A 24,815-nucleotide genomic window follows, 5' to 3' on the forward strand; every position below is an offset into this window, starting at 1 on the left:
TCTGTCAAATACAATAGGGAGTGCTCCAGATTCAGTAGCGCGGGTTTGAGGGATCATGAGACAGAAGGTGGCATGGAGCCGTCTCCAGAGGGACTCGACCATTTCGGGATCATCCGCCAATGCTAGTTCATTTCCACAATCCATAAGAGAGCGCTTGTTCGCACTGCGCAGGATGTGGCAGTCACACAGTCGATCACCAGATATTGCTCGAGAGAATATGGCCTCGATCATATCACAGGTAGAAATCGGTAGCATGTTTGTAGAGTTTGCAGGCAACGGTGAAAAATATCAGATGCGTCCATCTCGTGAAGCGGGACATCAGGAGTGGAGGATTTTGTCTTGTTTCCAGAACACGTAAAGTCCATATCTCGCTGAGGGAATGTTCCAAGAGTCTGACCACAGGCAGGTTATGAAACCCGATATCTGAGTCGGTGGAATGAAAGGAGACCTCAATTAGAGCCTCCGTCAGGGCTTCGACAAGGTCCATGGCCGGGGGAGCGTGAAGAATAAGCTCTTGAAAACGAGAGCCAATGATATCATGTTGTCCATCATATTCATTTTTGTTTGCATCATTTTGCATCTGCTCCTCAATCGTCGTCCTCGATAGTTTGACTAGACATATGTGCATCAGGGACTTTGCCCATTGATAGTAGTCTCTCGTCGTTTCTGCGCTCGAGTCATCCGAACAAGAAGGGTACTCCAGCTCGGAAGTTGCAACCAGGGACGCCGGAATGATAGTTTGAGCATCCCGAATGATGGCTTCGTAATCTTTGGCTAGATGGGTAGTAGGGGCAGTCCAGCGATGAGATCCTTCACAAATGTCTGATCCTGCTCCATCTGCAATGGCTGTGGCCTCGCTGTCATTTTGTTGGATACTGGCTACCTCTACAGCCCTTTCGATGTCCGGATGGTAACGGATGACAATGTTGCGGCGTGTCAATTCCGTTGAACAGGGTTTGCGCGGTCACTTGGGTGTAGGAGTTCGCGGTGCCGCCTTTGTACGCACTGTATTTTTCTTCTGCGCTCTCTGTCCTGTTTTAGAAGCATCCTGCGCTACGCAAGTGGCCTGCTCCCCAACGCCGTCCAATATCGACTCCGCTTCTTGTGCACTCGGGAAGGCCTTGTGCCATTTCTCAATGCTGGCCACGGCAAGATTTAGTGGTTGAAGGGTTCTGTGGCATCTGGACGTTGTCCAGGGAGTTGGAGTCGGGCGCGCAGGACGACTGTCCTTATGAGAGACACGCGGCATTTGGACAAGCACAAGGTCAGCTTGGTTAGAGAGACTCAATGATTGGCATATTGTCAACGGGCGTTGAGCTTTCTTGCGGGGTTGGGTAGAATCGAAAATATGGGTCGACGTCATGGTTGACTTAGCTTTTTAGGGGGGACAAGTGTGTGTCCTCCACACTTCTACGTCCTATGTCCTTTCTGCCCACCTCAAAGGAGCAGGTGATGCTTGATCGCCAACAGAGAGGGTGAGTGCGGCTGTACGAGGTCTTATCAACATTGGAAGCAAGATTACATACATCATGATGAGCGCGATCACTCCTCTCCCATGCCGTGTTCGACCTGGTACACCAACTTCTTGCCCCTGGACTGACCACGCCGGAGCCGGTTGAGTCCCTCTGATACGCCATCCAGACCTCCGGGAATGATCTCGTATGGGTGGCCCGAGTATTTACCCTGTCTCAGTGCGTCTTCAAGCCAGACGAAGAACCTCCTGGCGAAGTCAACGTCTCCTTGCGCATCTTCTGCTGAAGGTTGCTTAGGCATCCCTTGTCTGTATGAGCCCTCATGGCCTGTGCCAACAAAGGTGTAGATAATTTCCACATCCTTCGAAATGTCTTCCTCGTCGTACCTTTTGGCGCCGGAAAAGACACTGAGTCTTCCCCCATGAAGCATCTGACTGACATGGACCCAGCTGTCGTCATCGTTAACCGCATCAAGACCATTCGCCAAAGTCAACATTCGTTCATTTGAGATATGCTTAATCTCTTCCTTGAGTGTTCGCATGCCAGCTCTATAGTCGGAAAAAACATCGCGCGGCAGATCGAGCAGACCCTTCACATAATCGCTACTTCCTCCGCCAATAGCAATGATCGGCGTGACTCCAGCGAGCTTTGCAAGTTTGATAGCGTAGGTACCGAGAGATGTGGAAGCACCATACACCAGCAACGGCTTATGGCTCTTGGTATCTGCGTCTGGTTCCCATGGAGCGGTGAAGCCCTGTCTCCGAAACAGAGTCAGAGCAGCCGTTAGACTGACAAGTGGGATAGTACTGGCTTCTTCAAAGATCATGGCCTCCGGAATGTGGAAGGTGGTGTGTTCTGGAGCGATGGCATATTGAGCATATGCCCCGTAAGGCTTGCCCATCGGGTGGAAAGCAGCAACGCGATCACCAGGACAAAATCTGGATACCTCTGACCCTGTTGCCACGACAATGCCCGCCAAGTCATCTCCGGAATTGAGCGACGTGCCCATGGCAACCAGATGAAGCCAGTCCTTTGGATTGGAGGCGACAGCAAATACTTTGATCAGGATCTCATTCGTCAACAGAGGTGTCGGCAGCAGGATGGTGGAGATAGTAGTGGTGATTGGGTTTGTGGGATGAACGGTTGTCGAAAGTGTTACTAGTCCCGAAGGCATCTCTAATCTCGAAGTCATGTTGAGTGATGGATGTCCTCGGGGGTTTGAGGAAAAGATGGGTGGTGAGCGTGGACCTATTTAATCTTCAATCTACTACCGGCGTAATCTCTGGGTTATTATAACCCATCCGCTCATTAGGACAGTTGCCATATGTCGTACGCAAATGCATTTACCAAGGCCTTGCGAAATCGCAGGCCGCCACTGACTCCCAGTGCATAAAGTCGGACACACCTCCAAATCAGGCTCGGAATATCTAGAGTATGTTACTCATATGCATTAAACGCTTTGGATGATTAATCTTCCCGTAGCATAGTTCCGGTGTACCATGTCATACAGTTTCAAGCATGGTTGAACAAAGACACAACTGAAGCAACGTTTGGATGAGGCTGACAAAGCTTGGTAAGACGTCGAGACGCCACTTAATAGGCCAAGAAAGTAATAAAACTGCTCTCGGATCACCCCGAATGGGGGCGGGAGTGGCGCAGCGCTGTGCTCCGCTGCCACTGCTGTAATAACGACTTCGATATACGTCTCAGATGATGGACTGCATGAAAGTGGGTATATTAGAACGTAGGAGCATACGGACTCAACCCGATGATATTTTTTATAATAATGTAGAGCGTAGCGAAGATGGATGAGTTTCCCAGCAAGGGAACCGAAGACAGGCATATTAACTTTCTAATATAAACCCACTCCTTTTCCTGGTGGTTTTCTCATCGCCAAGGTCGAGCGGCCTGTTGTCGAGAATTTTCAGCGTCTGATTCCTTGCACGCTGAGACAAGGGTAGTGCCCCTAAATTCTCCGGGTCAGCCAGGTGGTTTACCTCCTCATTCCAAGTCGTGCGTACCACCGCCGAGAGGGACGTATCGTGGGCCACACCGTTAACTACTAGGGCGTGGGCTCCAACAACCAGGTAGACAAGAGCCACTCTCAAGGCAGTGCTGTAGCCCCCAATGTACAGCCATTCGACTTTCCAGACCGCCTCGATGAGTGTTCTGTGGCATGGTACGGTAATGGAGCTCGTGACGAGGAGGGCGGGGTCAGACATTAGACAGATAGTGAGGTTGTGCGAGAGCTGCTGCAGCAAGGAGCCAAGGTCCCGACGGGGGATGTACGGTGTCTCGGAGGCGTAAGTCATATTGAGGGGGAGGTCGGTGATGAGAGATAAGACGAGACCGAGGGAGGTATTGGCTACAAGCACATAATTTGGATCTCCGTTGATGTATCAAGACAAGCATGTTAATCATGGGTGTGTACAGGCCGACAACGTCTTAGAGGGGAATCGACAGGTTTTACTGGTGGTTTCTGTTAGGTATGCTGTAACAAGTAGTTGCCTTCCCTCTCCAACCTCCCGAAGAGATCTGGAAGGTCGAGAAGGGATCAATTTTGTGCAAAGTGTTGGCTTGAAGTTCATTGTTATAGCCGACTTGCATTTTGTACGATGTGTTCGCGATCGGGCAGTAGTATGCCTGAACGTCAAGTATTTCACGTAGCGAGTGTCCCAAGAGGTCGTCCGATGGGTCGAGACCTCGAGGGAAGCCGGCAGCGAATCCCACCCAGAACTGGTCGGTTGAGGCATTCAGTCCGCCATAACAGACTGGGCTGTTTCGAAGATTGTAGGAATCATCCTGCGTCAAGGATGTTCGAACCATCTCCGTAGTCACCCCCGTACCAATATGACCCAGAGAATAGAGGCTTTCAAGGTGCTCGGGGATCGTCAACATCCTCAACTTGTGTGTACTGCCAGGAAGGAGCGATGAAATGGATCTCGTAGGTGCAGCTCGGTCCACAAGGGGACGTCCAGGCAAGTTGGCGACTATTTTCCAATACTGAGGCCGTGAGTCTTTCACTGCTCACCAACGGGTGGAAGTAACAAGCCCGGACCTTCGGCGACAAACAGAGAACGAGCCTCAGTAGGAACGCTGAAGGACCGATTGACGTCCCAATCCAAGGTCGGTGCGGCACAGCTTTACTCAGTTGAGCTGACCAGGGAAATTCCCGCAGTGAGCGCCATCAGAACTAAGAGTCCTGTAAGAGGCATGAGCCAGATACAAGCTGCCATGAAGCCTATGCCTGCAGCTGATCGCCATAGCGAAAGAGACAGGAAACTTGACGGTGAGCTTCCGGAGAGGAACATTGCATCGATTGCCAAAACTGTGGTTCCCTTTCTTCTATGTCGAAGTGTGAACCACGCGCGTTGAGCCAATGCAAGCGCGATGCTGGCTGCCAAGGATGACTTAAAAACGAAGGCCAAGGGGGCGAGAGAGTGGCGAAGGGTCCAGGTTTGGTCTCAGACTGGCTTCTCCTTGATCCTGCTGAAGAAGCACAATGGCCGAGAGTTGTACCCGACCCTACGAGGCATAGCAGCGTTGCCGTGAGAGGTGTGGCCCAGTAGATGTGTCTCTCGACTTTATTTGGGGTCTTCTTTTGCTCCTCGGTTCTTGGGACTTCTAGAACTTCATCCGGTTCGATCTTGAGACTTGTTATGGTCGGTCTGACTGGCTTTTGTGGTATATAAGTCCTGGGCTGAAGCGTTGGCCATATCCCTGATTCCTCCTATACGAAAGAGGAATGCAATATCACTCGGAATAAACTCTAGTTTTCCCTTCTTCGAATCCTACCCCAATGTACCAAGTGGGGACGATAGTTGTTTAGATTACATGCTAGAGACTACATGCTGGAGCAACCCAATTCGACCAGTCGCCGATGGCTACCACGCCCAACTCCCTTCTGGCGAGGATATGTTTCGCTTGTATCAAGCGTGTACCGTCAGCAGAGACACGAACTTTCCGCATCCGGTAACGTGGCCAATCAACACCGTTATCAGCACTGTTGAGGTTTCGATTGTTTTCCTTGCTGTTGCCAGCATGGTGCTATTTGTCCTAGTCGGTCTCGTCGATATCCTCTTCCTCTCCATAAAGCATCGCCACACCACAAAGGCCGTGCCTACAATTAAAGGTTGACTGGATGGTCTAGTCAGTTCAGGAGTCATTTGGAAAACACCTCTTCTTTACCTCCATTTCGCCGCCTCCCCTTTCAACGGTCTCGGGTGACGGTCGGCCATATAGCCAGCTACGGCCTTTAGCAGGTTTTCAACTGGACAAGACCGCCGCGGTCGAACAGGCTGTCTTAAGCGCTGGAGACGGTGTCCCCAACAATGGAGAGATACTGAGCTTGAGGAGGGCCATGCCATTCGGTCGATTTCTGCCCTGCCAGCCCGGAACTACCTCAGTAGCTGCGACCGGCTTCCGCGGCGCCCCTGGCACTGTGGCATGCGGCGGCACAAATACGAATCCTGCTATGGATTTGGGCATCGTTCTCGGCCTGGAGGTAGCTCCAGATCCAGCAGCACAAGGTAAACGGTTGGAAGATGAAACAGGAGCAGGGTCAAGTCACTCTGGGTAAAGTTTGTCAATAAGTCCCCTGAGGAGCAGGGGCATTCGTTTCGTTCATGGATTTGGTCATCCAAACATGGATTCTACCGACAAAGGTTGAAATTCTTGCCCGTGCTCTTAGGACGATTCATTTCGACCTTCGAACCTATAATCCACATAGCTACTAGCCCCTAGCTTCCCGACTCTTTCTACTGTATGGAGCGTTTCAGAGCCATTGCTCAATTTCTGGACGGCTAGCTTTTTCCATAGCTACCTGGGTAGGTGTAGTTCAAGTCGTCATGTGGTGCTTGCTCAGATGCATCTAGCAATTAATTTTCGAGGCAGTCAGGTTGTATAGGTTGCTTGAGATGGTATCTCAATGATGATCATATGCCATACTTCGTGTCATCGTGTGCCCTTCGTCTCAATCTAGACGCAAAGCTATCCCCTTTTGAATTAGGGAATGTGCGATGCCGCTTTAACGAGTGGGAGGAAAGTGCGCTACGCTGCTTTAACGACCAGCCTAACTCGGAATAGTGGATTCGAAGTCTAACAGGCTCACGCAAAGGTATCGGGTCCAGGGGTACCGAGTATACGGAACTGCACCCCGTAAATGGACTCAGAATTAGGCCAAGTCTCTACCACGCGGAGAGCAATATTAGACTGCACAGGCTGCATCACCCCCCCTGAGCAGCCCAGAGAAGCCCAGAATCGAAGAGCCGCTGGCGCTGAAGACGTTCGAAATTATCGTCTCGGCTACTGCCCTCGAGATGCAGCTGGCAGCCTGCGCCCCTTGCGCCCTACCATGGTTAACTCATTCTGAGCGAGATAGTTATGCCGTGCACATCACCATTCGGCGTTGACATGGACCGTCCCTCTATTGTTGCAGACGTATGACAGCCCATCTGTTGCCTGAAATTCAGCGATGAGATGAGACAGTCCCGTGCGCGGATCAAGGATTTCACAGTCGGCTGGATCTGCGCTCTCCCTATTGAACTTACAGCCGCAAGAGAAGCTTTGGACGAAGAATACGAACGCATAGATGAAGCGGCTCAATATACTTTGGGGCGTATCGGCAAACACAATGTGGCTGTGGCATGCCTGCCGGCTGGTCAGCTTGGGACCAGTGCAGCCGCAGCCGTAGCCGTTCACATGCAGAAGACCTTTCCCACCCTTCAATATGGATTCATGGTGGGCATTGCTGGCGGCGTTCCAAGTAAGAGCGTGGATGTTCGACTAGGCGATGTTGTCATTAGCCATCCGCAGGGGCGCTACGGCGGTGTGGTTCAATATGACTTTGGCAAGACCGGATCTGGTGGGAAACAATTACCAAACGGCTATCTCAACTCTCCACATCCAATCCTTCTGCAAGCTGTGGCAAATATGCGAGCTACCATGACTGCCGGTCGCAGCAAGATCCGCTGTTACATGACATCATTGAACCAGCGTAATTTGTTTCCCCGTCCTGCCCCAGACAGCGAGAACTTGTTTCAAGCCTCCTACGATCATGTGGTGGGTGGAACCTGTGATCAGTGCCTCAAAGACAGGATAGTTGAGAGGGCCACCAGGACAGGCCAGGACGATGTTGTCATCCACTTCGGCACAGTTGCATCTGGAAATCAAGTTATCAAGGATGGCTTGACACGGGACCGTGTGAGCGCTGAACACGGAGGCGTCCTATGCTTCGAAATGGAGGCAGCCGGCCTGATGAACATCTTTCCCTGTCTCGTGGTTCGAGGCATCTGTGACTATGCTGACTCCCACAAGAACAAAAGCTGGCAACCGTTCGCAGCGGCAGCTGCCGCAGCATGTGCTAAAGACATCCTTTCGTACGTACCTACAGTTTTTCGGAATCTAGATGACGAATCAAATCCTAGGCCGCTTATTGAAACCAACGGTGCCTCGAATGACGGCCCGGAGGTGTCGAAAACAAATGAGTCGCAAAGCCGTGCGAATAGCCAAGGTTCAGCTCCGAAGAATGGACCCGACCCATCATCATTGTACACAAAGTCTTCGCTTACAGCGGAGCAACTAAGGTCCTATCATGAATCCTTAAACTTTCGTGAAATTGATGCCCGCCACGCCACTATCCAAGACGCGCATTCTGAGACCTGCGGATGGCTCCTTGACCGGCCAGAATATCGAGATTGGCTGGAGTTGGACAAACTGCCCGAACACCATGGTTTCTTCTGGATCAACGGGCATCCGGGCTGTGGCAAGTCGACGATAATGAAATTTGCTTTGGAAGCCACGAAATGGAAGGTGGCCGACACTACTGTCATCAAATTCTTTTTCAACGCGCGAGGCGAGGCGCTTGAGAAGACTGTAGTGGGAATGTACCGATCACTCTTGTTCCAGCTTCTCGACGAATTTACGGATCTGCAGGAAGTCTTCGCATTGCGACCGCCGAAGTTTTCAGATGACCGATCCTCGTATGTGTGGAATGTGGAAGCTCTACAGAGTCTGTTTGGGCACGCCGTCAAACGACTCGGCCATCGCTCTCTGATGTGCTTCATAGATGCTCTGGACGAATGTGAGGAAATGCAAATCCGTGAGATGATTGCGTTCTTCGAGCACCTCGGCGACCTTGCGGCCTTATCTGGACTGAAACTTCGTACGTGTTTCTCAAGCAGACATTATCCGCATGTTACACTGGCGCATAGTATTTCTCTCGTCCTTGAAGACCAGGAAGGCCACCAGGATGACATTATAAAATATGTCAATAGTAAGCTCAAAGGAACACGCAGCAAGCTATTTGATGATGTGAAGAGGGAAATCTGCGAAAGGTCATCTGGCATTTTTCTCTGGGTGGTCCTGGTTGTCCATATATTGAGGAAAGACGCCGATGATGGCCGCGTCCACGCGTTGAAGCAACGGTTGAAAGAAATTCCCGATGGACTGGACCAATTGTTTGACGACATACTGACCAGAGACACCCATGATGTGGAGAGTCTCATCTTATGCTTACAATGGGTCCTGTTCGCCAAACGGCCACTGAAACCCATTGAGCTGTTCTATGCCGTCTCGGCTGGTGTTGAACCTGGCTCGATTGCAGAAATAGCTCCCGAAGATGTTGACCCAGAGAGCCTTCGAAATTTCATCTTGAGATTCTCCAAAGGGCTCGCAGAACTCACAAAAGGCGAGGTGAAAACAGTCCAATTCATTCATGAGTCGGTGCGGAACTACCTTCTCAGGGCAAACAGTCTTGGACGACTTCGAGCAAACCTTGCGTTGAACTTCTCTGGAACTAGTCATGAGAGACTGAAGAAATGTTGTCAAGATTATATCGATGTCGTTGTCCCTCAGGATTTAGACTTGGAAACGACATTTCACTCCAAGTCTCTGGCAAAGCTAGTTGACGACGGGCCCCGCCTGGCTTCCAAAGCCCTTCCATTTCTAGAGTACGCGGTCCGCAGCATACTCTTCCATGCCGACACGGCGGCAGAACACGGATTAGAACAAGAAAGCTTTGTCGAGGACTTCCCTTACAGACGTTGGATGGTCCTCAGTGACCTATTTGTCGGGGACAAGACTCAACGCTACGGTTCCTCCGTTAGCCCCTTGTATATTTTCGTCTACGAAGGCGCCTTGAATCTCATTAGGATTGAAGCCAGAAGGGTGCCACATATAGACATCAAGGGTGGGTATTACGGCTATCCCCTGAATGCCGCAATAGCCCGGATGAATGAGCAAGCTCTCAATGCTCTCTTGACCACAGGTAGTGGCGACCTTCCTTCTAACGGCACTATTCAGGGTGAAGTACTCTATGTGACAACCGAAGAGCGAGAGGCTGCACTCAGGGAGTGCTTGGCCAGCGCTGTTGACAGAGGTCAGACGCTTCTGCACTGGGCCGCGGAGCACGAAAAGATTGACATTGTGAAGATCTTGTTAATCACACAGAAGGTGAACGTCAACTCCAAAAATGACTTGGGGCAGACGCCGCTGTCACTGGCGGCACTTCGTGGACATGCCGGCGTAGTCCAGCTGCTGCTTCAGGCGAGCAAGGCGGATATCCAGTCCAAGAACGACTTTGGACAGACGCCGTTATTGCTGGCTGCCAGCAGGGGACGTGGGGCGGTGGTGGAGTTACTGCTCGAGACCGGCAAAATAGACGTTGACTCCGCAGACTCAGACGGCCTAACACCCTTAGCTTGGGCTGCACGCACTGGACATGAGACAGTGGTGAAGCTGCTGCTCGAGACTGGCAAGGTGGACACTGAATCCAAGGACTTAAGTGGACGGACACCTATATCATGGGGAGCATCGAGGGGTAATGCCGCGGTGGTAGGGCTGCTTTTGATTTTTTGGACGATGGACACAATATCAAAAGGCAAGACTTTGGACATGACAAGGCTCGGGTTGAATTGCAAGGACCTGCAAGGAAGAACACCTCTCCATGGAGCGATCCAGGCAAATGCTGTCGAAGTGGTCAGATTCCTGGTGTCGATAGACGAAGTGGATCTCGAAGCTCCCAACATCAAGAACAGAACGTCGCTCCAGATTGCTCGAAGCCTGGACCTTGTCGAGGTGACAGAGGTGCTGTTGGAAGCACAACGCGACCGCGCAAACCGGAAGGCCTCTCGATCATGTATGAAGGTCAGTGCCGGAGCAGATTGTTCAGTCGGTACCACTGTGGACAATTCAGCAGACGGATTCAGATGGGATTTACCTCCAGAATCCCTCTAAACAATTCAGGAAAATGGCGAAGGGATGAGAAGGCGTGAACAGATCTGGATGTGGGATCAGGTACATAAAGAAAACAGTATCATATTGTCCATAGTTGAACTACATCTGGCAAACATGGCGATACACTCTCCGCAGTACGAGTTCGAGTAGGTGAGGGATCTCACAACACAGATGGACGTTGACAACCCCTTTTCGAAATAACGAGTCCTCATCAGAACTCATAAACATACCTAGGAAGAATTTTCCTGCTTCCTCACTACAGTACCTACACAGAGACCTCCGTGGGAGGTGCATCGAGCGGAACAGCCTTCCGCCATGGATCTCGCCCATTTATCATCACCCATTTATTTCCCCATTTGTGGGACTGCTTGTTTTATGATAATACTACCATACTTGTGTGTACTAACAAGTCGACTTTTTCCTCCGCGAGGCCGGCGTATACCGAGTTTTATCGCAGTGATCCACCATATCCACCATATCCACCAGACGCCAAACGCCGCTCGCTTCTGATGACGTCGAGAGAACACCGGTCTGGAGTTCCTCGCTAAATGCTCTCTTTGATTCTTCCTGCCAGGAGCAGCTGGGAGTTCTCACCCACCGCCCGGCTTGCGCAAGCCTTGCTTGTTTGTTTTTTACGGGATAGCATTCTACGGAGTGCTTCTGTGTACCTAGTGGACCCTCTCTTCCGGAGCCACGGCGCATTTTGGCCTCCCACCTCCCACTTTCCCTTCCTCTCAACCTCGCTCTGTGCTTGATGCTATCATGTGTTGACCGATATCGCCGGCCCGAGACTGTCTCTACCTCTGTTTGCGCACGTACGAAGTATGATACCAGTTAGTTACTAGGTAACTCGTTTGTTCTATTTCATCGTACCGTTGGACCTCCCGGCCGCGAGGCAACACGGGTCCGTCATGTATGTACGCATGTACGCAAGCGGAAAGGCAGAGTTCTGGCGACGCTGCTACGTATCCATCTATCCATCTCGAAGATCCAGCTATCTACCTGTGGCCCGGATCTGAGCGGCTGAGATCTTCTCGGCCAGCTAGCCAACCAACCAGCCTGCCAGGCCACGCCGGTGTTGATGATGGGGCCAACTTGTTTATAGAACATGTTAGGTACCACGCGAGCTGGGGCTGGCCGGCGACTGGATGGCGACCCGCCGGGTCTATGAATCCGAGCGAGTGGACATGTGTAAGTGTGTGTGTGTGTGTGTGTATGCTCTTTCGCCTCGACCGTACGAGTATAATAGCCTTCCATTCCCTCCTTCCTTCCCCCTTCCCACCTTTCAGAGGTTTTACATCAACCCTCCGTTTCTGTTTTTTTTTTGTTAGTACTTCCCTGTTCTATCGAGACTGGGACCAGGAGAAGAAAGGGAAAAGAAAAAAGCAAACGCCATTTTGACGTCACGCCCAATCGCGTAAACAACATCCCCCGTCGGTGCCCATGTTCGACTAAACCAACCGGGTGAATTGCTTCTCTTCTCTTTCCCACACATTTGTAGATTGATTTTGGCATTTGGTGGCGCGTCGCTTTTGGGACACCGAAGTCTTTCGAGGGAGGGAGGGAAGTGAAGGGAATCAGTTGGGGGATATGTCTGGGAATAATGCAGCAATGGCACAACAGAGGGGGACAGATTCATCCCCCAACGAAAACAATCGGCTTGGTGCACTGGTGGAAGAAAAGGAGTCTGAAACCCCGATCAATGGCAACAGCAATGAAACCCACAGATGCTCAGGGACAGCAATCAGTACAGATGACCTCCCTCCGAGAATGGACTCAAACCTGACCAGACACGATACCGTCACGACCACCAGGACCGGCAGAACTGTCACGCTAGATCAGCATCACAGCTTGACAAACACGGTCTCCCGAGTGCCCACGGCCACGCAACCACCATCTTTCTCCCTGGCGCACGAGATCCTCTTCATCGCCGTCATCAGCTCCGCGCAGCTTCTGACCCAATCGGCGCTCGCACAGTCCATTGCTCCCCTGCACGTCATCGGCCGCTCTTTCAACACCACCAACCCGGGCCAACTGTCCTGGCTCGCGGCCGGCTACTCCTTGACCGTGGGGACGTTCATTCTCCCTGCAGGGAGATGGGGAGATCTGTATGGGCACAAGAAGCTCTTTATCGTCGGCTATTTCTGGTTCGCGCTGTGGTCCCTGATCGCCGGCTTCGCCATCTTCTCGCGGTCCTTGATTTTCTTCGCCTTCTGTCGCGGCATGCAGGGCATCGGCCCTGCCATCTTGCTCCCCAACGGTATCGCGGTGCTGGCTCGGACCTATCCGCCCGGGAAGAAAAAGAACATGGTGCTCAGCATCTTCGGGGCCACCGCCCCAGTCGGCTTCGTCGTCGGCGCTGTCTTTTCAGGGATTTTCGCCCAGTTTGTCTGGTGGCCCTGGGCCTACTGGGTCTTGGCTATGGTGTTGGCCCTGCTCGGAATCGTGGTCGTCTTCGTCATTCCTCACATGCCGGTCGCGGGGCCTTCGGCAACTTTCAAGGAGCTCGATGCTACTGGCACCGCGCTCGGCGTGGTGGGACTGATTTTCTTCAATTTTGCCTGGAATGAAGGTCCCGCCGCCGGATGGGGCAAGGTTTATGTCTATGTTCTCTTGATCATCGGCGTGGTGTTGCTTGTCGCCTTCTTCTGGTTTGAGAAGAACAGGGCCACGTTCCCGTTGTTGCCAATGTCGTCGTTCACAATGGACACAAACCTCGTCTTTGGATGCGAAGCCCTGGGTTGGAGTTCGTTTGGAGTCTGGGTATTCTACCTGTGGTTAGTTTTCCTCTAGGAATTCCCCCTTTTGCCCACTGCTGAAACCCTCCCAGGCAATTTCTCGAGCTCGAAAGGGGTCAATCCATTCTGCTCTCAGCCGCCCAGCTCGTTCCCACCGCGTTGTCCGGCTGTGTGGCGGCGATCACGACCGGGGTTTTGATTGCCAAAATTCAACCAGGATGGATCATGCTCATCAGCATCAGTGCGTTCCTGACCGGAATGGTTCTGCTCGCCACGATGCCCGTGCATCAGACCTACTGTAAGTTGCCCTTCCTTTTGACGAGTGTGTACGACTCGCTGGCACGAGCTCTGCTCCAAAAGTGCTGGACCCCGGCGGATAGCAGTGTCGCTGACAACGAGGCCCAGGGGCGCAAACTTTCATGGCGGCGGTCATCACCCCCTGGGGAATGGACATGTCGTTCCCGTCCGGGAACATTGTGCTGTCCGACCACATGCCGCCCGAGCATCAGGGACTGGCGGCATCCCTCATCAACACGGTCATCAATTATAGCATTTCCATTGGCTTGGGCATGGCGGGCACCGTCGAAGTCCATGTAAACTCGGGCGGCCGGAACCAGCTGCAGGGCTATCGCGGAGCCTGGTATTTGGCAATCGGATTTGACGGATTGGGCATCCTGTGCGCCATATGCCTGATCCTTTCTTGGAGGGCGCGGGTCAAAGGTAAACAAAAGGTCAACAATCAAAAGGACGTGGAGGACTTGGCGTAAATTTCTAGTGTTTCTTTTTTCTTTCCTTTTTCCAATTTGTTTAGATCTTGACAGCTCCTCGTTGATGGCCCTCGCTCAGCAGTTGCACCCTTTTTGTCCAGTTTTCATCAATCCGTCATCACTAGGACGGGCGTCTTCTTGGCTGGAAAACCTGTCTTTCACATATCCCGAAATTCGTAGCGTCTAGTCAGAACCCCTCGTGCCATCACCGAACCAGGACTGCAAACTCTTGTAACAACTGCCAGGTCGCGTAATGATTGGTAGAACATTTAACCGAGCCTCGATTTTCTCGAGGCGTTGGTTGGTAATTGTCGGGCCCTTCCAGAGGCAATTGTTTTCTTACCTTCAACCCAGCGAGACTGAGGCAAGCGCGTGACATGGGCTCGATCTCTGGAGCTGCGAGCCTGCATCTTCCAGCAGGTATAATTTTTCAATCTAGCGATATTCATTCCGAATCTGAAGGTGGCCCAGCATCTCCCTCATCCTCGTCGGGGTGGACATCCGCGTTCTTGAGACCTTCATTGAGAACGTATTCCTCCTTGATGAGTATATTACGAAGTTCCCCTGTCCTTGGAGTGCAGATCTCCGCAGGTTTTCTGCCGTGTTTGTCTTTGACTCTAGGATCGCCTCCAGCATCGATCAACATTTTTGCCATTGCCTCTCCCAGTTCGACTTCCCGCTCGTTGGCGTACTTGACTGCGCAGTGAATGGGCGTCTCCCCTTCTCTTCTGTTCAAGGGATCGCATTCGAGGAATTCAATGTTGAGTAATTCATCCATCACATCATCTGAAAACGCCGGTCAATCTCATGCCCATGTAACATGGAGGCTCCTTGACATACAAGCTCCGTAACTTGCGCACACGTGTAACAGATGGTTTCCCATGGTGTCTGTGGTGGTGTTGAAAAAATCTGCTATCTGTTCCTTGCTTTTGTCCTTCATGTCATTGAGCACTTCGTGAAACAGCTCGACATTGTCTCTCCGACATGCTTCGAGTATCTGTTCTTTGGGGGATGCACCCTGCCCAGTTCGTCAGTGGAGAGAGTGGATAATGTAGGTGCCCTGCTCACATCGACATGTTCAGCCATGATCGCCGTCTATACAAAGCCGCGGAAACGTTGCCAGGCGCGGCAACACGTTCGCGGAATTGGGATCGGGGTATTAATGTCGGGGTAACTACGCTCGAATTCGACGCGGGAGGGCACAGGGAGGAGTGACTGGGATGGGTGTCGTGATTGTGGTGAACAGAATCAAGGATTGACAGGACAGAAGGAGTGGAACAGGCGCAGAGAGTGAGAGAGATCTGAATATTGAATTGCAGTGGACAAAGGGGCTTCTCAAACACTTCGACCCAGGCATCCCGCCAACCCCTCGACACCGCCTGCGCCTCGTGAAACAAAATTGCCGAGAACCCCTCCAGCCCCAACTTTCTTTTTGCTGTGTTTGCACCTTTTGCCCAAATCACACTTGCGTCTACAACGATTTACTTGGAACGAATTATCCGCTCTTTACCTGCAGGAGGTGTTGAGTCCCTTCGATCATGGCTCCTACATGTAAGCGAATACCTCCGGTCGTCCAGAGATCCTGTGTTGACAATTGAAACCAGTCTGCCCGTATTGCTACAACTGCCTCACAATCCTCAGGGCGTCGGGAAACGATCAATATCCTTATGGTCGCAACGCCTTTGCTTGCAGGACATGCCCGTACCAATTCGTCCTCGACGGGCGTTACTACGACCGCACATACATGAAGAAGAAAGAAAAGGACGATATTCTGGGAGAGGAGCAGTCTGATTTGCCGGTTAATGAAGGTATGATGCCTCATCTACGGCAAAAAGAGTAAGAGAAAAGCATGTTATTGACACTATTTACTGCCTAGTTCCTGGAGGATGCCCGAACGAGACATGCGACTCCAAAAAGGCATATTTCTACCAATTGCAGACACGAAGCGCAGACGAACCGCCAACATCTTTCTTCAAAGTATGTTTTGAGGTGGTCCCAAGGCTATCATTCGGGTACTGACGCTGGGCAGTGTATTGAATGCGGAAAACAATGGAGAGAATACTGATTCACATACCTCACACAACGTCTGATTCCAAGCCAGAGACATAATGCCTCCCTCTCTCTTCCGTGACAAAAGGCGCAGAAGGTGCCCGACCGAGTGTGTTGTCCTTGGTAAAGAAGGCAAGTAAGAGACAAGGTCACGGTTAAACTTGTAGGCCTGCCACAGAATGATTTTGAGGAGAGGCTTCCTCGTCAAGGTACAGGTTGTGGCGAAGCAAAAGAAAAGTTGGGACGGCTAACACAATGGCCAGACAAGGTCTAATTGAGCGCGCAATGGAGGACTCAAACCTCGCAAATTTGCCGTCGGAGCTAGGTGCAGCCTTGCTCTACCCTGTGCATTAGCTGGATATTCAGTGCAAAGGAGATGTGGGAGGCGGCGAAGGATTCGACAAAGAAACTCTAGCATGGAGTCGAGGGAAACCAGGCAACAACTTCTGGGGGCCATCAGGAAGATATGCAGGGAAGCGCAAACAGCAAGCTGAGTCAGTGCTCTTGATACCGCACAGAAGTTGTTGCTGGTATGGGCGCAAGCAACTTGTTTGGACCCCAGTCAGATGGAGCTGATGACTCTTAACTCCGAGAGAGGGTTAGGTGTTGAAATGGACAGAAATCAGCCGTGATAGAGGGCAAAGGCTGGAGCTCCAAAATTTGCCAGAAGACAACCACTGTTAAGAGCCTTTTGGTGACATCGATGGCGAACTCATCTAGAACTTGGTAAAATGGATTGCCACAGATATGGACTATGGCAGCCTCGGGGAGAATTTTGAGCATATTGTAGCATTCCAATTGGCTGCTGCTGGTATGAGGCGACGTTGACACGCAGTAGAATCTGCTAGTCGCTAACACATGCCGAAGCTTTCTGATGTCCGTCGCCAATCACGAAAATGCGACCAGCGGGCTGACGGCGAGACGGATAGCTGCCTGAAGTGAGGAATGGCAGTTCTCGCAGTAGTGGGGCTTGGGCCGCAAAAGACAGTGGTGACAATGGTGAGCGTGAACAGGTTGACAGGCTGGAGTGCGAGAGGGACGGTTCAACGCGGGCTTTTTTTTTCCCTTGAGTCACTGCCACCGAACTGCTTAAAAACGCCAAGCTTGGTCCCTCGCCCTGGTGGCCCGCCAGCCTACAAAATCTTCCGCACACTCTCGTCGACTTTGATTCTCTCCCTTCTTCGTCGCTCAGTGAGTTCTTCACCCTACCCCTACACTTCCCATCACTCAGGACTAATCAATCAACAGCACCTCTACGCAAGCCGTGGTACCTGAGCATTCCTCTTGAATTCTTCTAGTATCTGCCACAGAACTACAAGACTTCATCCAAACCATCACAAAAACTCCAATCCGTCACCATGGGGTAAGCACACTTGCCAAACCTGCCTGCGCTCGGCTTCCATCGCCCAAGCATGCCTCAATTCGATATCAATCATCATCGCTGACATGTCTTTCATCTGTTCAGTAAGGAAAAGACTCATATCAACGTCGTCGTCATCGGACACGTCGACTCTGGCAAGTCCACCACCACCGGTAAGAGGAAGCCCTACAGGACCGCAGGCGCACAGAAATACTCACATCCAGACAGGCCACTTGATCTACAAGTGCGGTGGCATTGACAAGCGTACCATCGAGAAGTTTGAGAAGGTATTTTGTCCTCTTTTTTCAAGGAACACCCCCTTCGTTTGCCCTCACTCTGGATTCACCACTCTGGCCACCCAAAAAAATTTTGGTGGGGGAGGGGTACATCCTCTGTCACGTGCCACGCCACACATTTTCGCAGGCCAGTCTGTAGACTGACAACTCTCAACAGGAAGCTGCTGAACTCGGCAAGGGTTCCTTCAAGTACGCTTGGGTGCTGGACAAGCTCAAGGCCGAACGTGAGCGAGGTATCACCATTGATATCGCTCTGTGGAAGTTCGAGACTCCCAGGTACTATGTCACCGTCATCGACGCCCCCGGTCACCGCGACTTCATCAAGAACATGATCACTGGTACCTCCCAGGCTGATTGTGCCATTCTCATCATTGCCGCTGGTACTGGTGAGTTCGAAGCCGGTATCTCCAAGGATGGTCAGACTCGTGAGCACGCTCTGCTGGCCTACACCTTGGGTGTCAAGCAGCTCATCGTCGCCATCAACAAGATGGACACCACCAAGTGGTCCGAGGATCGTTTCAACGAAATCATCAAGGAGACCTCCAACTTCATCAAGAAGGTCGGATACAACCCCAAGTCTGTCCCATTCGTGCCCATCTCCGGCTTCAATGGTGACAACATGATCGACGTCTCCAGCAACTGCCCCTGGTACAAGGGCTGGGACAAGGAGTCCAAGGCTGGCAAGGCTTCGGGCAAGACTCTTCTCGAGGCCATCGACGCCATTGATCCTCCCAGTCGTCCCACCGATAAGCCCCTCCGTCTCCCTCTCCAGGATGTCTACAAGATCTCTGGTATCGGAACCGTGCCCGTCGGTCGTGTTGAGACCGGTACCATCAAGGCCGGTATGGTCGTCACCTTCGCCCCCGCCAACGTCACCACTGAAGTCAAGTCCGTCGAAATGCACCACGAACAGCTCACCGAGGGTGTTCCGGGTGACAACGTCGGCTTCAACGTCAAGAACGTCTCCGTCAAGGAGGTTCGTCGTGGCAACGTCTGTGGTGACTCCAAGAACGACCCCCCCAAGGGTGCCGACTCCTTCAATGCCCAAGTCATCGTCCTCAACCACCCCGGCCAAATCGGCGCTGGCTATGCTCCCGTCTTGGATTGCCACACCGCCCACATTGCTTGCAAGTTCGCCGAGCTTCTCGAGAAGATCGATCGTCGTACCGGCAAGTCTATGGAAAACAACCCCAAGTTCATCAAGTCCGGTGATGCTGCCATTGTGAAGATGGTTCCTAGCAAGCCCATGTGCGTTGAGGCCTTCACTGACTACCCACCTCTCGGCCGTTTCGCCGTCCGTGATATGCGTCAGACCGTCGCTGTCGGTGTCATCAGTAAGTTCCTTCTTCCCCCTCTTCCAGAGCCATGTGCTGATAATACACAGAATCCGTCCAGAAGACCGAGAAGGCAGGTGGCAAGGTCACCAAGGCTGCTGTCAAGGCTGGCAAGAAATAGATGTCTTGCACAGGAATTATTTCAATCCATCTCACAGTGGTATTGTTTCTTGTGGCGGAGGTTGTGGAAGATTCACCTTCAGGAGCGAACTTTCATTCCACGGTTCATGAATTGCGGGATTCAAAATCTACTCCTGACCCTGGAGATTTCATGGTTTCCGCACGGTTAATTCTTGCCATCATCATCGGTCTTGTCTTTCTCAGCGACTCCTTGATACGACCCCAATATGTACTTGCTACGTTTCGGAGTACTACTGGCTTTGACGAAAAAGAGCATGGTCATTTGACTCGAACTTGGGCTGTGCTTATGAACCACCTGATAGATAGATTTCATGTCCGTCAAGGGTTATCCAAATAGCTCTACAGTCAATCAAAGGACGTGGATGCCCAAAATCCCATCAAATTCGAGTATTCGGTTAAAAAAAATTTTTTTTAATCGTATTCAGGCATTTCCGCTCAACTAATCTAGTCCTGTGGTCGTTTACCTCATCCACCCAAGTATACACCGGACCACTATCATCACTGTACGCGCGCACACACCTCCCCAGCGAGGTTCTACCTCACATCGAGAATATACTGCAGCGGCAACACCCACACGCTGATGGGCCGCCGATGGAAGTTCCACAGCCAGCCCTATGCGCCTCCAAGGCTTGCGTGCTAGGATTTCTTGACCTCTTCCATCCATCCTTCCCCATCCTATCCAGCCGCCATGCTCCATCACCAAGCAGTATATCCGCCATCCACGATCTGGAGCCTTGACATCAGCAGAGCCATTCCCAATTGTAAGTCGGAGGAGAGCAACAGAATGGTTATCTTACCACATCACTGCCGTTCAAATACTGTGGTACAAGGGTTAGCTTGTATCAAAACTCGTCGTTGCTTAGAGTCACAATATTTCTCTCTAGAAGCATATAGAAATTTCGATGCAAAAAGTGTACTCACACTACTCGCTCCACTCGCCATCCAAACGATTGTGCCTCTCAGCTCATGGGGTTCAGCCATCCTTCCCATGGGAATGTCCTTCTCCCAACTGCCCACGAGTTCTTTCCCTTCGTTTTCGAGCAACCCTTTGATAAGATCCGTCTTCATGTAGCCTGGACTCAGGCTGTTGACTCTGAGGCCCCGTGGGCCCCATTCCGTTGCCAGGGATTTAGCGAGCATCTGTATAGCACCCTTGGAGGTGTTGTATGCAGCTTGCTTTTGAGGACGGACGCAGATCGTTGCAGACATGGATGCAATTAGTATTATGGAGCCTTGAATGTTGTGTTGGAGCATGTGCTTGCCAGCTTCACGGGCGAAAAGCCATGAGCCGCTGTGAGAGTTCTGCAGTCAGCTCCGTTCGATTTCTTATAAGTTGCGGAGGCCAGAGTGGGTTGAACTTGCTCAATGTTGATGTCCAACATCTTCCGCCACCGGGCATATTCATAATTCTCGGCCTCGACGTTATCTACGATTCCAGCAGCTGTGACAAGAACGTCAACTTTCCCGAAGTCCTCAACGATCTTTGCCCAGGTTGTCTTCACGTCTGACTCGATGGTTGCATTGCACTCGTAGGCACGAAGTTCGGGAACCGCGTCATTTGGGTAGGTGTCTCGTACTTGAGAGGCTATAGAGGCGATGGACGATTCGCAGTCCTTCAGAGACAAGTCAATGCACGCTCCTCTGGCGCCAGAGAGAGCAAAAGCTGTAAGGAACTCCTTTCCCAATCCCCGAGCAGACCCAGTTACGACGCATGTTTTATCTGAGAGAGAGAAGAGTGGCAAAGTCTTGAGAGTGCGACGAGAGGGAGGGAGCATGCGGGACAGGCTGTTGTGTCGTATGGGCTTGGAAAGAGAGGTAAAGAGAGGGCGCAAAGTTCGTGCAGAAAACATCTTTGAAGACGTCCCAAGCTCGGACGAGAACAATCTTTGAGTCTACCTCTTTCCCGATATCCTGAACACCCGGCCGTCGTCCTTTGTATCGTCTCTCATGTCAAAGTTTTTTGCCAGAACAAGAATGAGGACGCTTTGCATTAAGCGGGCTAGCCGCGGGGAGAGCTCCGTGCGGTGTATGGCCTGTACAACAGCTTCGGGCCATCTTGCGCCGATGCATGGGAAAAAAACCTGAGGGTAGACCTGCTGAAGCTGCAGCGAGTCGCAATGCTTGATTGTAGAGGTTCTCAAAAGAGAAGAAGCAGTCTCCCAAGTTTGGTCGCCGTGTAGCACAGCAGCTGCGGGGGGCTCCGGGTCGACCGATCCAGAGCTGAAACTTTGCAACCCACCAACTCGGCAAGCTGCACACTGATGACCCTTGTTGAAGCCTTACTAGCCCCCCTGCTTTTCGTATCTGCAGGCCTAATGCACAGTGTCCAGGTAGGTTTGGGGGCCGATTTGACTGTACCAGCCAATTGTGCGTTTCAAAATGGAATGAGCGTTACGCGTGCCAGCACAGGAAGCAATCCCAAATTAAAGGAGCCGCATGACTTGCTGGCATGCCTCTTAGTCACTGGTCCTCCGCTTCAGTCCCGGTGCCTGCGAGATCTAGATAACCGTGCACAGGAAGCAGTTGTGAGAGTATTCGTTCAACCTCATCAAAGATGCCGTCCTCAATGCTAGATGTGAGGGATGACCGCCGGTCAAGATCGAAATCTCCGAGTGGTCGCGACAGAGATCGATCGAGATCGCGCTCACGCGACGTCCGAGACCGAGACTCCCCCGATGAGTACAGTAGCAGGCGATCGAGCAGGAAATACACAGACCCACAGGATGAGCCAGAGCAGGATCGCGGGTACAAGGACAGACGTTCCAGCAAGAAATACTACGAGCAGGAGGAAGAAGACGAAGACGACCGCCGCGGAAGTAAAAGAAGCTCGAAGAAATATGTGGACGCGAGTGATGAGGAGGACAAACATCGCTCTTACAGGTCGAGCAAGGACCCTCGAGTACAAGAGATAACACCCACAGACGACGACAGGAGATATGAACGAAAGAAGAAGCCTGACAGTGACTCGGATCGACGCAGAGAGGAGCGAAAGAAGTCTAGCAGGAAGAAGTATGACGATTCGGCAGAGGAGAGCGACTCAGATGCCCGTCGCAGGTACAGAGATAAAGATTCCAATCACCAGAATGGTCATGGGACGTATGGCTATCCGCCGGGATCCTACGCCGAGATCAGACCAGAAGCAGCTCACCATATGAGTTATATTCCTAGCGACCCTCGATCCGCCGCTCCAGGAGCATTGAATGGTGGTGGCGCTGCTCCTGTGGCACAACGGACGAATTCATACAGCAATTCTGGCGGCCCCCAGTACGCCAAACTTGAGCAGTTCAAATATGCAGACCCTAGTGAAATTGCCCCGCGAAGACCGGAATATGAACGTTCTCGGCCATCAGACTACGAACGGTCCCGCGCTAAAGATGCTAGGGACAACGACAGCGACCATAGGAGCAGCAAGTATGAGACTCGCGCTCCAAAGGACGAGAAGCACAATAACGACAGATATGAGACTCGAGAGCCTAAAAGCAAGGATTATTACGAGAACTATGACAGACACGGCAGGAGTGACCGGAGACATAACGACGACAAATATGGTTCCTCACCACAAGACGTAACCAAGAGAATGTCAGCTTTAGCGGTAGGGAGTGCTGCTCTGGGAGCTGCAACATTAGGTGTAGCGCGACACAACTCTCATGACGGTGGCAAGCCTCCCGCTTCACCGTTACTCGAAGCATACAAGGGGACATATCAATCCATCTCACCTATGCCTTCGGCCTTGGTTCTCGCAAATCACAAGGGCGATTCTGATTTGTCTGACCTCGAACTTGAGCCAGATGATGACTATGACGACGCGGATGCTGAGCTAAAACGAAAGATTCGCCAGCTCGAAAAGGAAAAGGAGAAGTACATGAAGGGGCCCAGCAAGAGTGCCAGTCTTAGTGAAACGACCCAGGACGTCCGCCCGCGGCGGCTATCGAAACTTGACACCAATTTGGACGTTGAAGTCAGGGAACCCGGCAGTGCCAACCGAGACCGCTCACCTTCTCGGAGCATAATGTCGCCAGGAGGGGGTAACGGGAGAAGGAAGACTGTCTCCTTCTACGACCCTACTGAAGATGCCAAACGTATCGCCGCAGCTCTGTCAGGTACACGGTCTGCACCAGATCCTCGACCGCTGGTGCAAATCCTGCCACGTCTTTCGACCGACGATCTGCTGGCTCTTCGGGCGGAGTACAAGAATCACGCCAAAGTGAGCGGACAGGGCATCAACATGGCCAAGCACATCAAGATGCGTATTCCTGGGAATCTGGGGAAAGCTTGCTATACGACCGCCTTGGGTCGATGGGAAAGCGAGGCATATTGGGCAAACTCATGGTACCAAGGGGGTGCAACCCGACGAGAGTTGTTGATTGAGAGTCTGATGGGCCGCTCAAATAGCGACATCCGCGAGATCAAGAACTGTTTCAAGGACAAGAAATACAATGATGACCTCGAGAAGTGCATCCGCACCGAACTCAAAGCTGACAAGTTCCGAGTGGCCATCTTGTTGGCACTCGAGGAGAGACGAATGCCAGAATCGTCGCCATTGGACATTAGACTCATCAAAGAGGATGTGGTGCATTTGGCCGAAGCCCTGGAGTCGAAAGGCGGAGAGACGGATATGATCAAAATCATCGTTCTGCGGAGCGATGCTCATCTACGCGAAGTGCTCAGGTTGTTTGAGCGGACATACGGCGTCAACTTTGCAAGGCAGATGATTTCCAAGTCGAGGAATTTGGTGGGTGAGACATTGGCACACATATTGAACGGTGCATTGAATCGCCCCATGCGCGACGCCCTACTTTTACACCAGGCCATTAGCGAGACAGCGCCGGGCAAAGAACGGACAGAGTTGTTGATCTCCAGGCTTGTCAGAATGCATTGGGAGCCAAAGCATCTGGAAAAAGTGAAAGCTGTGTATAAAGAGCGATATGGGCGCACTGTGGAGGAGGAGATCAAGAGGGAGGTTTGGGCGCAGATGAAGACAGTGGAAGGGCGTTTCTGTGCTGAGTTTTGCATCGAGTTGGTTAGGAGCAGTTCAATATAGGAACGAGAAGAGAGGCAGGATGAAAGGATGAGCTGTGGTGGAAGCTATCCTCAAAAGCATCGAGAGGGGCATGCCTGGAAGCCAGACTCGTTTCGAGTACGTCGAGCATATGAAGGGGCTTTGAATGGATAGCTGAACCAAATATCAAGCTTATGAAGACTGTAGCCACTACAGGAGAGGGCGGATTACCTAATACCGTAATATATAGGATGTCACCGTTAACATACCATACGGCGAGACCGGGTTTAGAGGTCTCGCTCGGCTTGTAAAAGATCCCGGCACCGAAGACCGATCGGGAAGTCTCACACATGCTCGTCATCGATATGCATCTACAATCTCTCAGGCAGATCTCATTCCATCGCGCGGCCCAACTTCCTCGTCTC

General features: G+C 51.8%; 10 protein-coding genes across 10 annotated transcripts; 5 read left to right on the forward strand and 5 right to left on the reverse strand.

The window, feature by feature from the left end:
* Window positions 1-508: 508 nt before the first annotated feature.
* Window positions 509-1,249, reverse strand: A1O5_06384 (uncharacterized protein; the record flags this gene model as incomplete). The annotated part of the gene is made up of 1 exon (XM_007746978.1): window positions 509-1,249. The coding sequence occupies one exon, from the start codon at window positions 1,247-1,249 to the stop codon at window positions 965-967; it is 285 nt and encodes a 94-aa protein (XP_007745168.1). The 3' UTR covers window positions 509-964.
* Window positions 1,250-1,542: 293 nt separating this feature from the next.
* Window positions 1,543-2,664, reverse strand: A1O5_06385 (uncharacterized protein; the record flags this gene model as incomplete). Its single annotated transcript, XM_007746979.1, has 1 exon — window positions 1,543-2,664. The coding sequence occupies one exon, from the start codon at window positions 2,662-2,664 to the stop codon at window positions 1,543-1,545; it is 1,122 nt and encodes a 373-aa protein (XP_007745169.1).
* Window positions 2,665-6,950: 4,286 nt separating this feature from the next.
* Window positions 6,951-10,706, forward strand: A1O5_06386 (uncharacterized protein; the record flags this gene model as incomplete). The annotated part of the gene is made up of 1 exon (XM_007746980.1): window positions 6,951-10,706. The coding sequence occupies one exon, from the start codon at window positions 6,951-6,953 to the stop codon at window positions 10,704-10,706; it is 3,756 nt and encodes a 1,251-aa protein (XP_007745170.1).
* Window positions 10,707-12,317: 1,611 nt separating this feature from the next.
* On the forward strand, window positions 12,318-14,211 carry A1O5_06387 (uncharacterized protein; the record flags this gene model as incomplete). The annotated part of the gene is made up of 3 exons (XM_007746981.1): window positions 12,318-13,483; window positions 13,537-13,742; window positions 13,850-14,211. 3 exons carry the CDS (start codon window positions 12,318-12,320, stop codon window positions 14,209-14,211), a joined length of 1,734 nt encoding a protein of 577 aa, XP_007745171.1.
* Window positions 14,212-14,656: 445 nt separating this feature from the next.
* On the reverse strand, window positions 14,657-15,297 carry A1O5_06388 (uncharacterized protein; the record flags this gene model as incomplete). Its single annotated transcript, XM_007746982.1, has 3 exons — window positions 14,657-14,997; window positions 15,052-15,229; window positions 15,280-15,297. The coding sequence occupies 3 exons, from the start codon at window positions 15,295-15,297 to the stop codon at window positions 14,657-14,659; spliced, it is 537 nt and encodes a 178-aa protein (XP_007745172.1).
* A 452-nt stretch (window positions 15,298-15,749) lies between these two features.
* A1O5_06389 (DNA-directed RNA polymerase III subunit RPC10) lies at window positions 15,750-16,276 on the forward strand (the record flags this gene model as incomplete). Its single annotated transcript, XM_007746983.1, has 4 exons — window positions 15,750-15,762; window positions 15,816-16,019; window positions 16,088-16,188; window positions 16,241-16,276. 4 exons carry the CDS (start codon window positions 15,750-15,752, stop codon window positions 16,274-16,276), a joined length of 354 nt encoding a protein of 117 aa, XP_007745173.1.
* A 1,342-nt stretch (window positions 16,277-17,618) lies between these two features.
* Window positions 17,619-19,371, forward strand: A1O5_06390 (elongation factor 1-alpha; the record flags this gene model as incomplete). The annotated part of the gene is made up of 5 exons (XM_007746984.1): window positions 17,619-17,623; window positions 17,726-17,793; window positions 17,849-17,907; window positions 18,074-19,250; window positions 19,301-19,371. The coding sequence occupies 5 exons, from the start codon at window positions 17,619-17,621 to the stop codon at window positions 19,369-19,371; spliced, it is 1,380 nt and encodes a 459-aa protein (XP_007745174.1).
* Window positions 19,372-20,087: 716 nt separating this feature from the next.
* On the reverse strand, window positions 20,088-20,600 carry A1O5_06391 (gluconate 5-dehydrogenase; the record flags this gene model as incomplete). The annotated part of the gene is made up of 3 exons (XM_007746985.1): window positions 20,088-20,117; window positions 20,189-20,209; window positions 20,313-20,600. The coding sequence occupies 3 exons, from the start codon at window positions 20,598-20,600 to the stop codon at window positions 20,088-20,090; spliced, it is 339 nt and encodes a 112-aa protein (XP_007745175.1).
* A 14-nt stretch (window positions 20,601-20,614) lies between these two features.
* On the reverse strand, window positions 20,615-21,241 carry A1O5_06392 (uncharacterized protein; the record flags this gene model as incomplete). The annotated part of the gene is made up of 1 exon (XM_007746986.1): window positions 20,615-21,241. One exon carries the CDS (start codon window positions 21,239-21,241, stop codon window positions 20,615-20,617), a length of 627 nt encoding a protein of 208 aa, XP_007745176.1.
* A 704-nt stretch (window positions 21,242-21,945) lies between these two features.
* On the forward strand, window positions 21,946-24,432 carry A1O5_06393 (uncharacterized protein; the record flags this gene model as incomplete). The annotated part of the gene is made up of 1 exon (XM_007746987.1): window positions 21,946-24,432. One exon carries the CDS (start codon window positions 21,946-21,948, stop codon window positions 24,430-24,432), a length of 2,487 nt encoding a protein of 828 aa, XP_007745177.1.
* Between the last annotated feature and the right edge of the window lie 383 nt (window positions 24,433-24,815).

This window comes from Cladophialophora psammophila (genome assembly GCF_000585535.1).
Source record: "Cladophialophora psammophila CBS 110553 chromosome Unknown aczJe-supercont1.9, whole genome shotgun sequence".
NCBI lineage: Eukaryota > Fungi > Ascomycota > Eurotiomycetes > Chaetothyriales > Herpotrichiellaceae > Cladophialophora > Cladophialophora psammophila.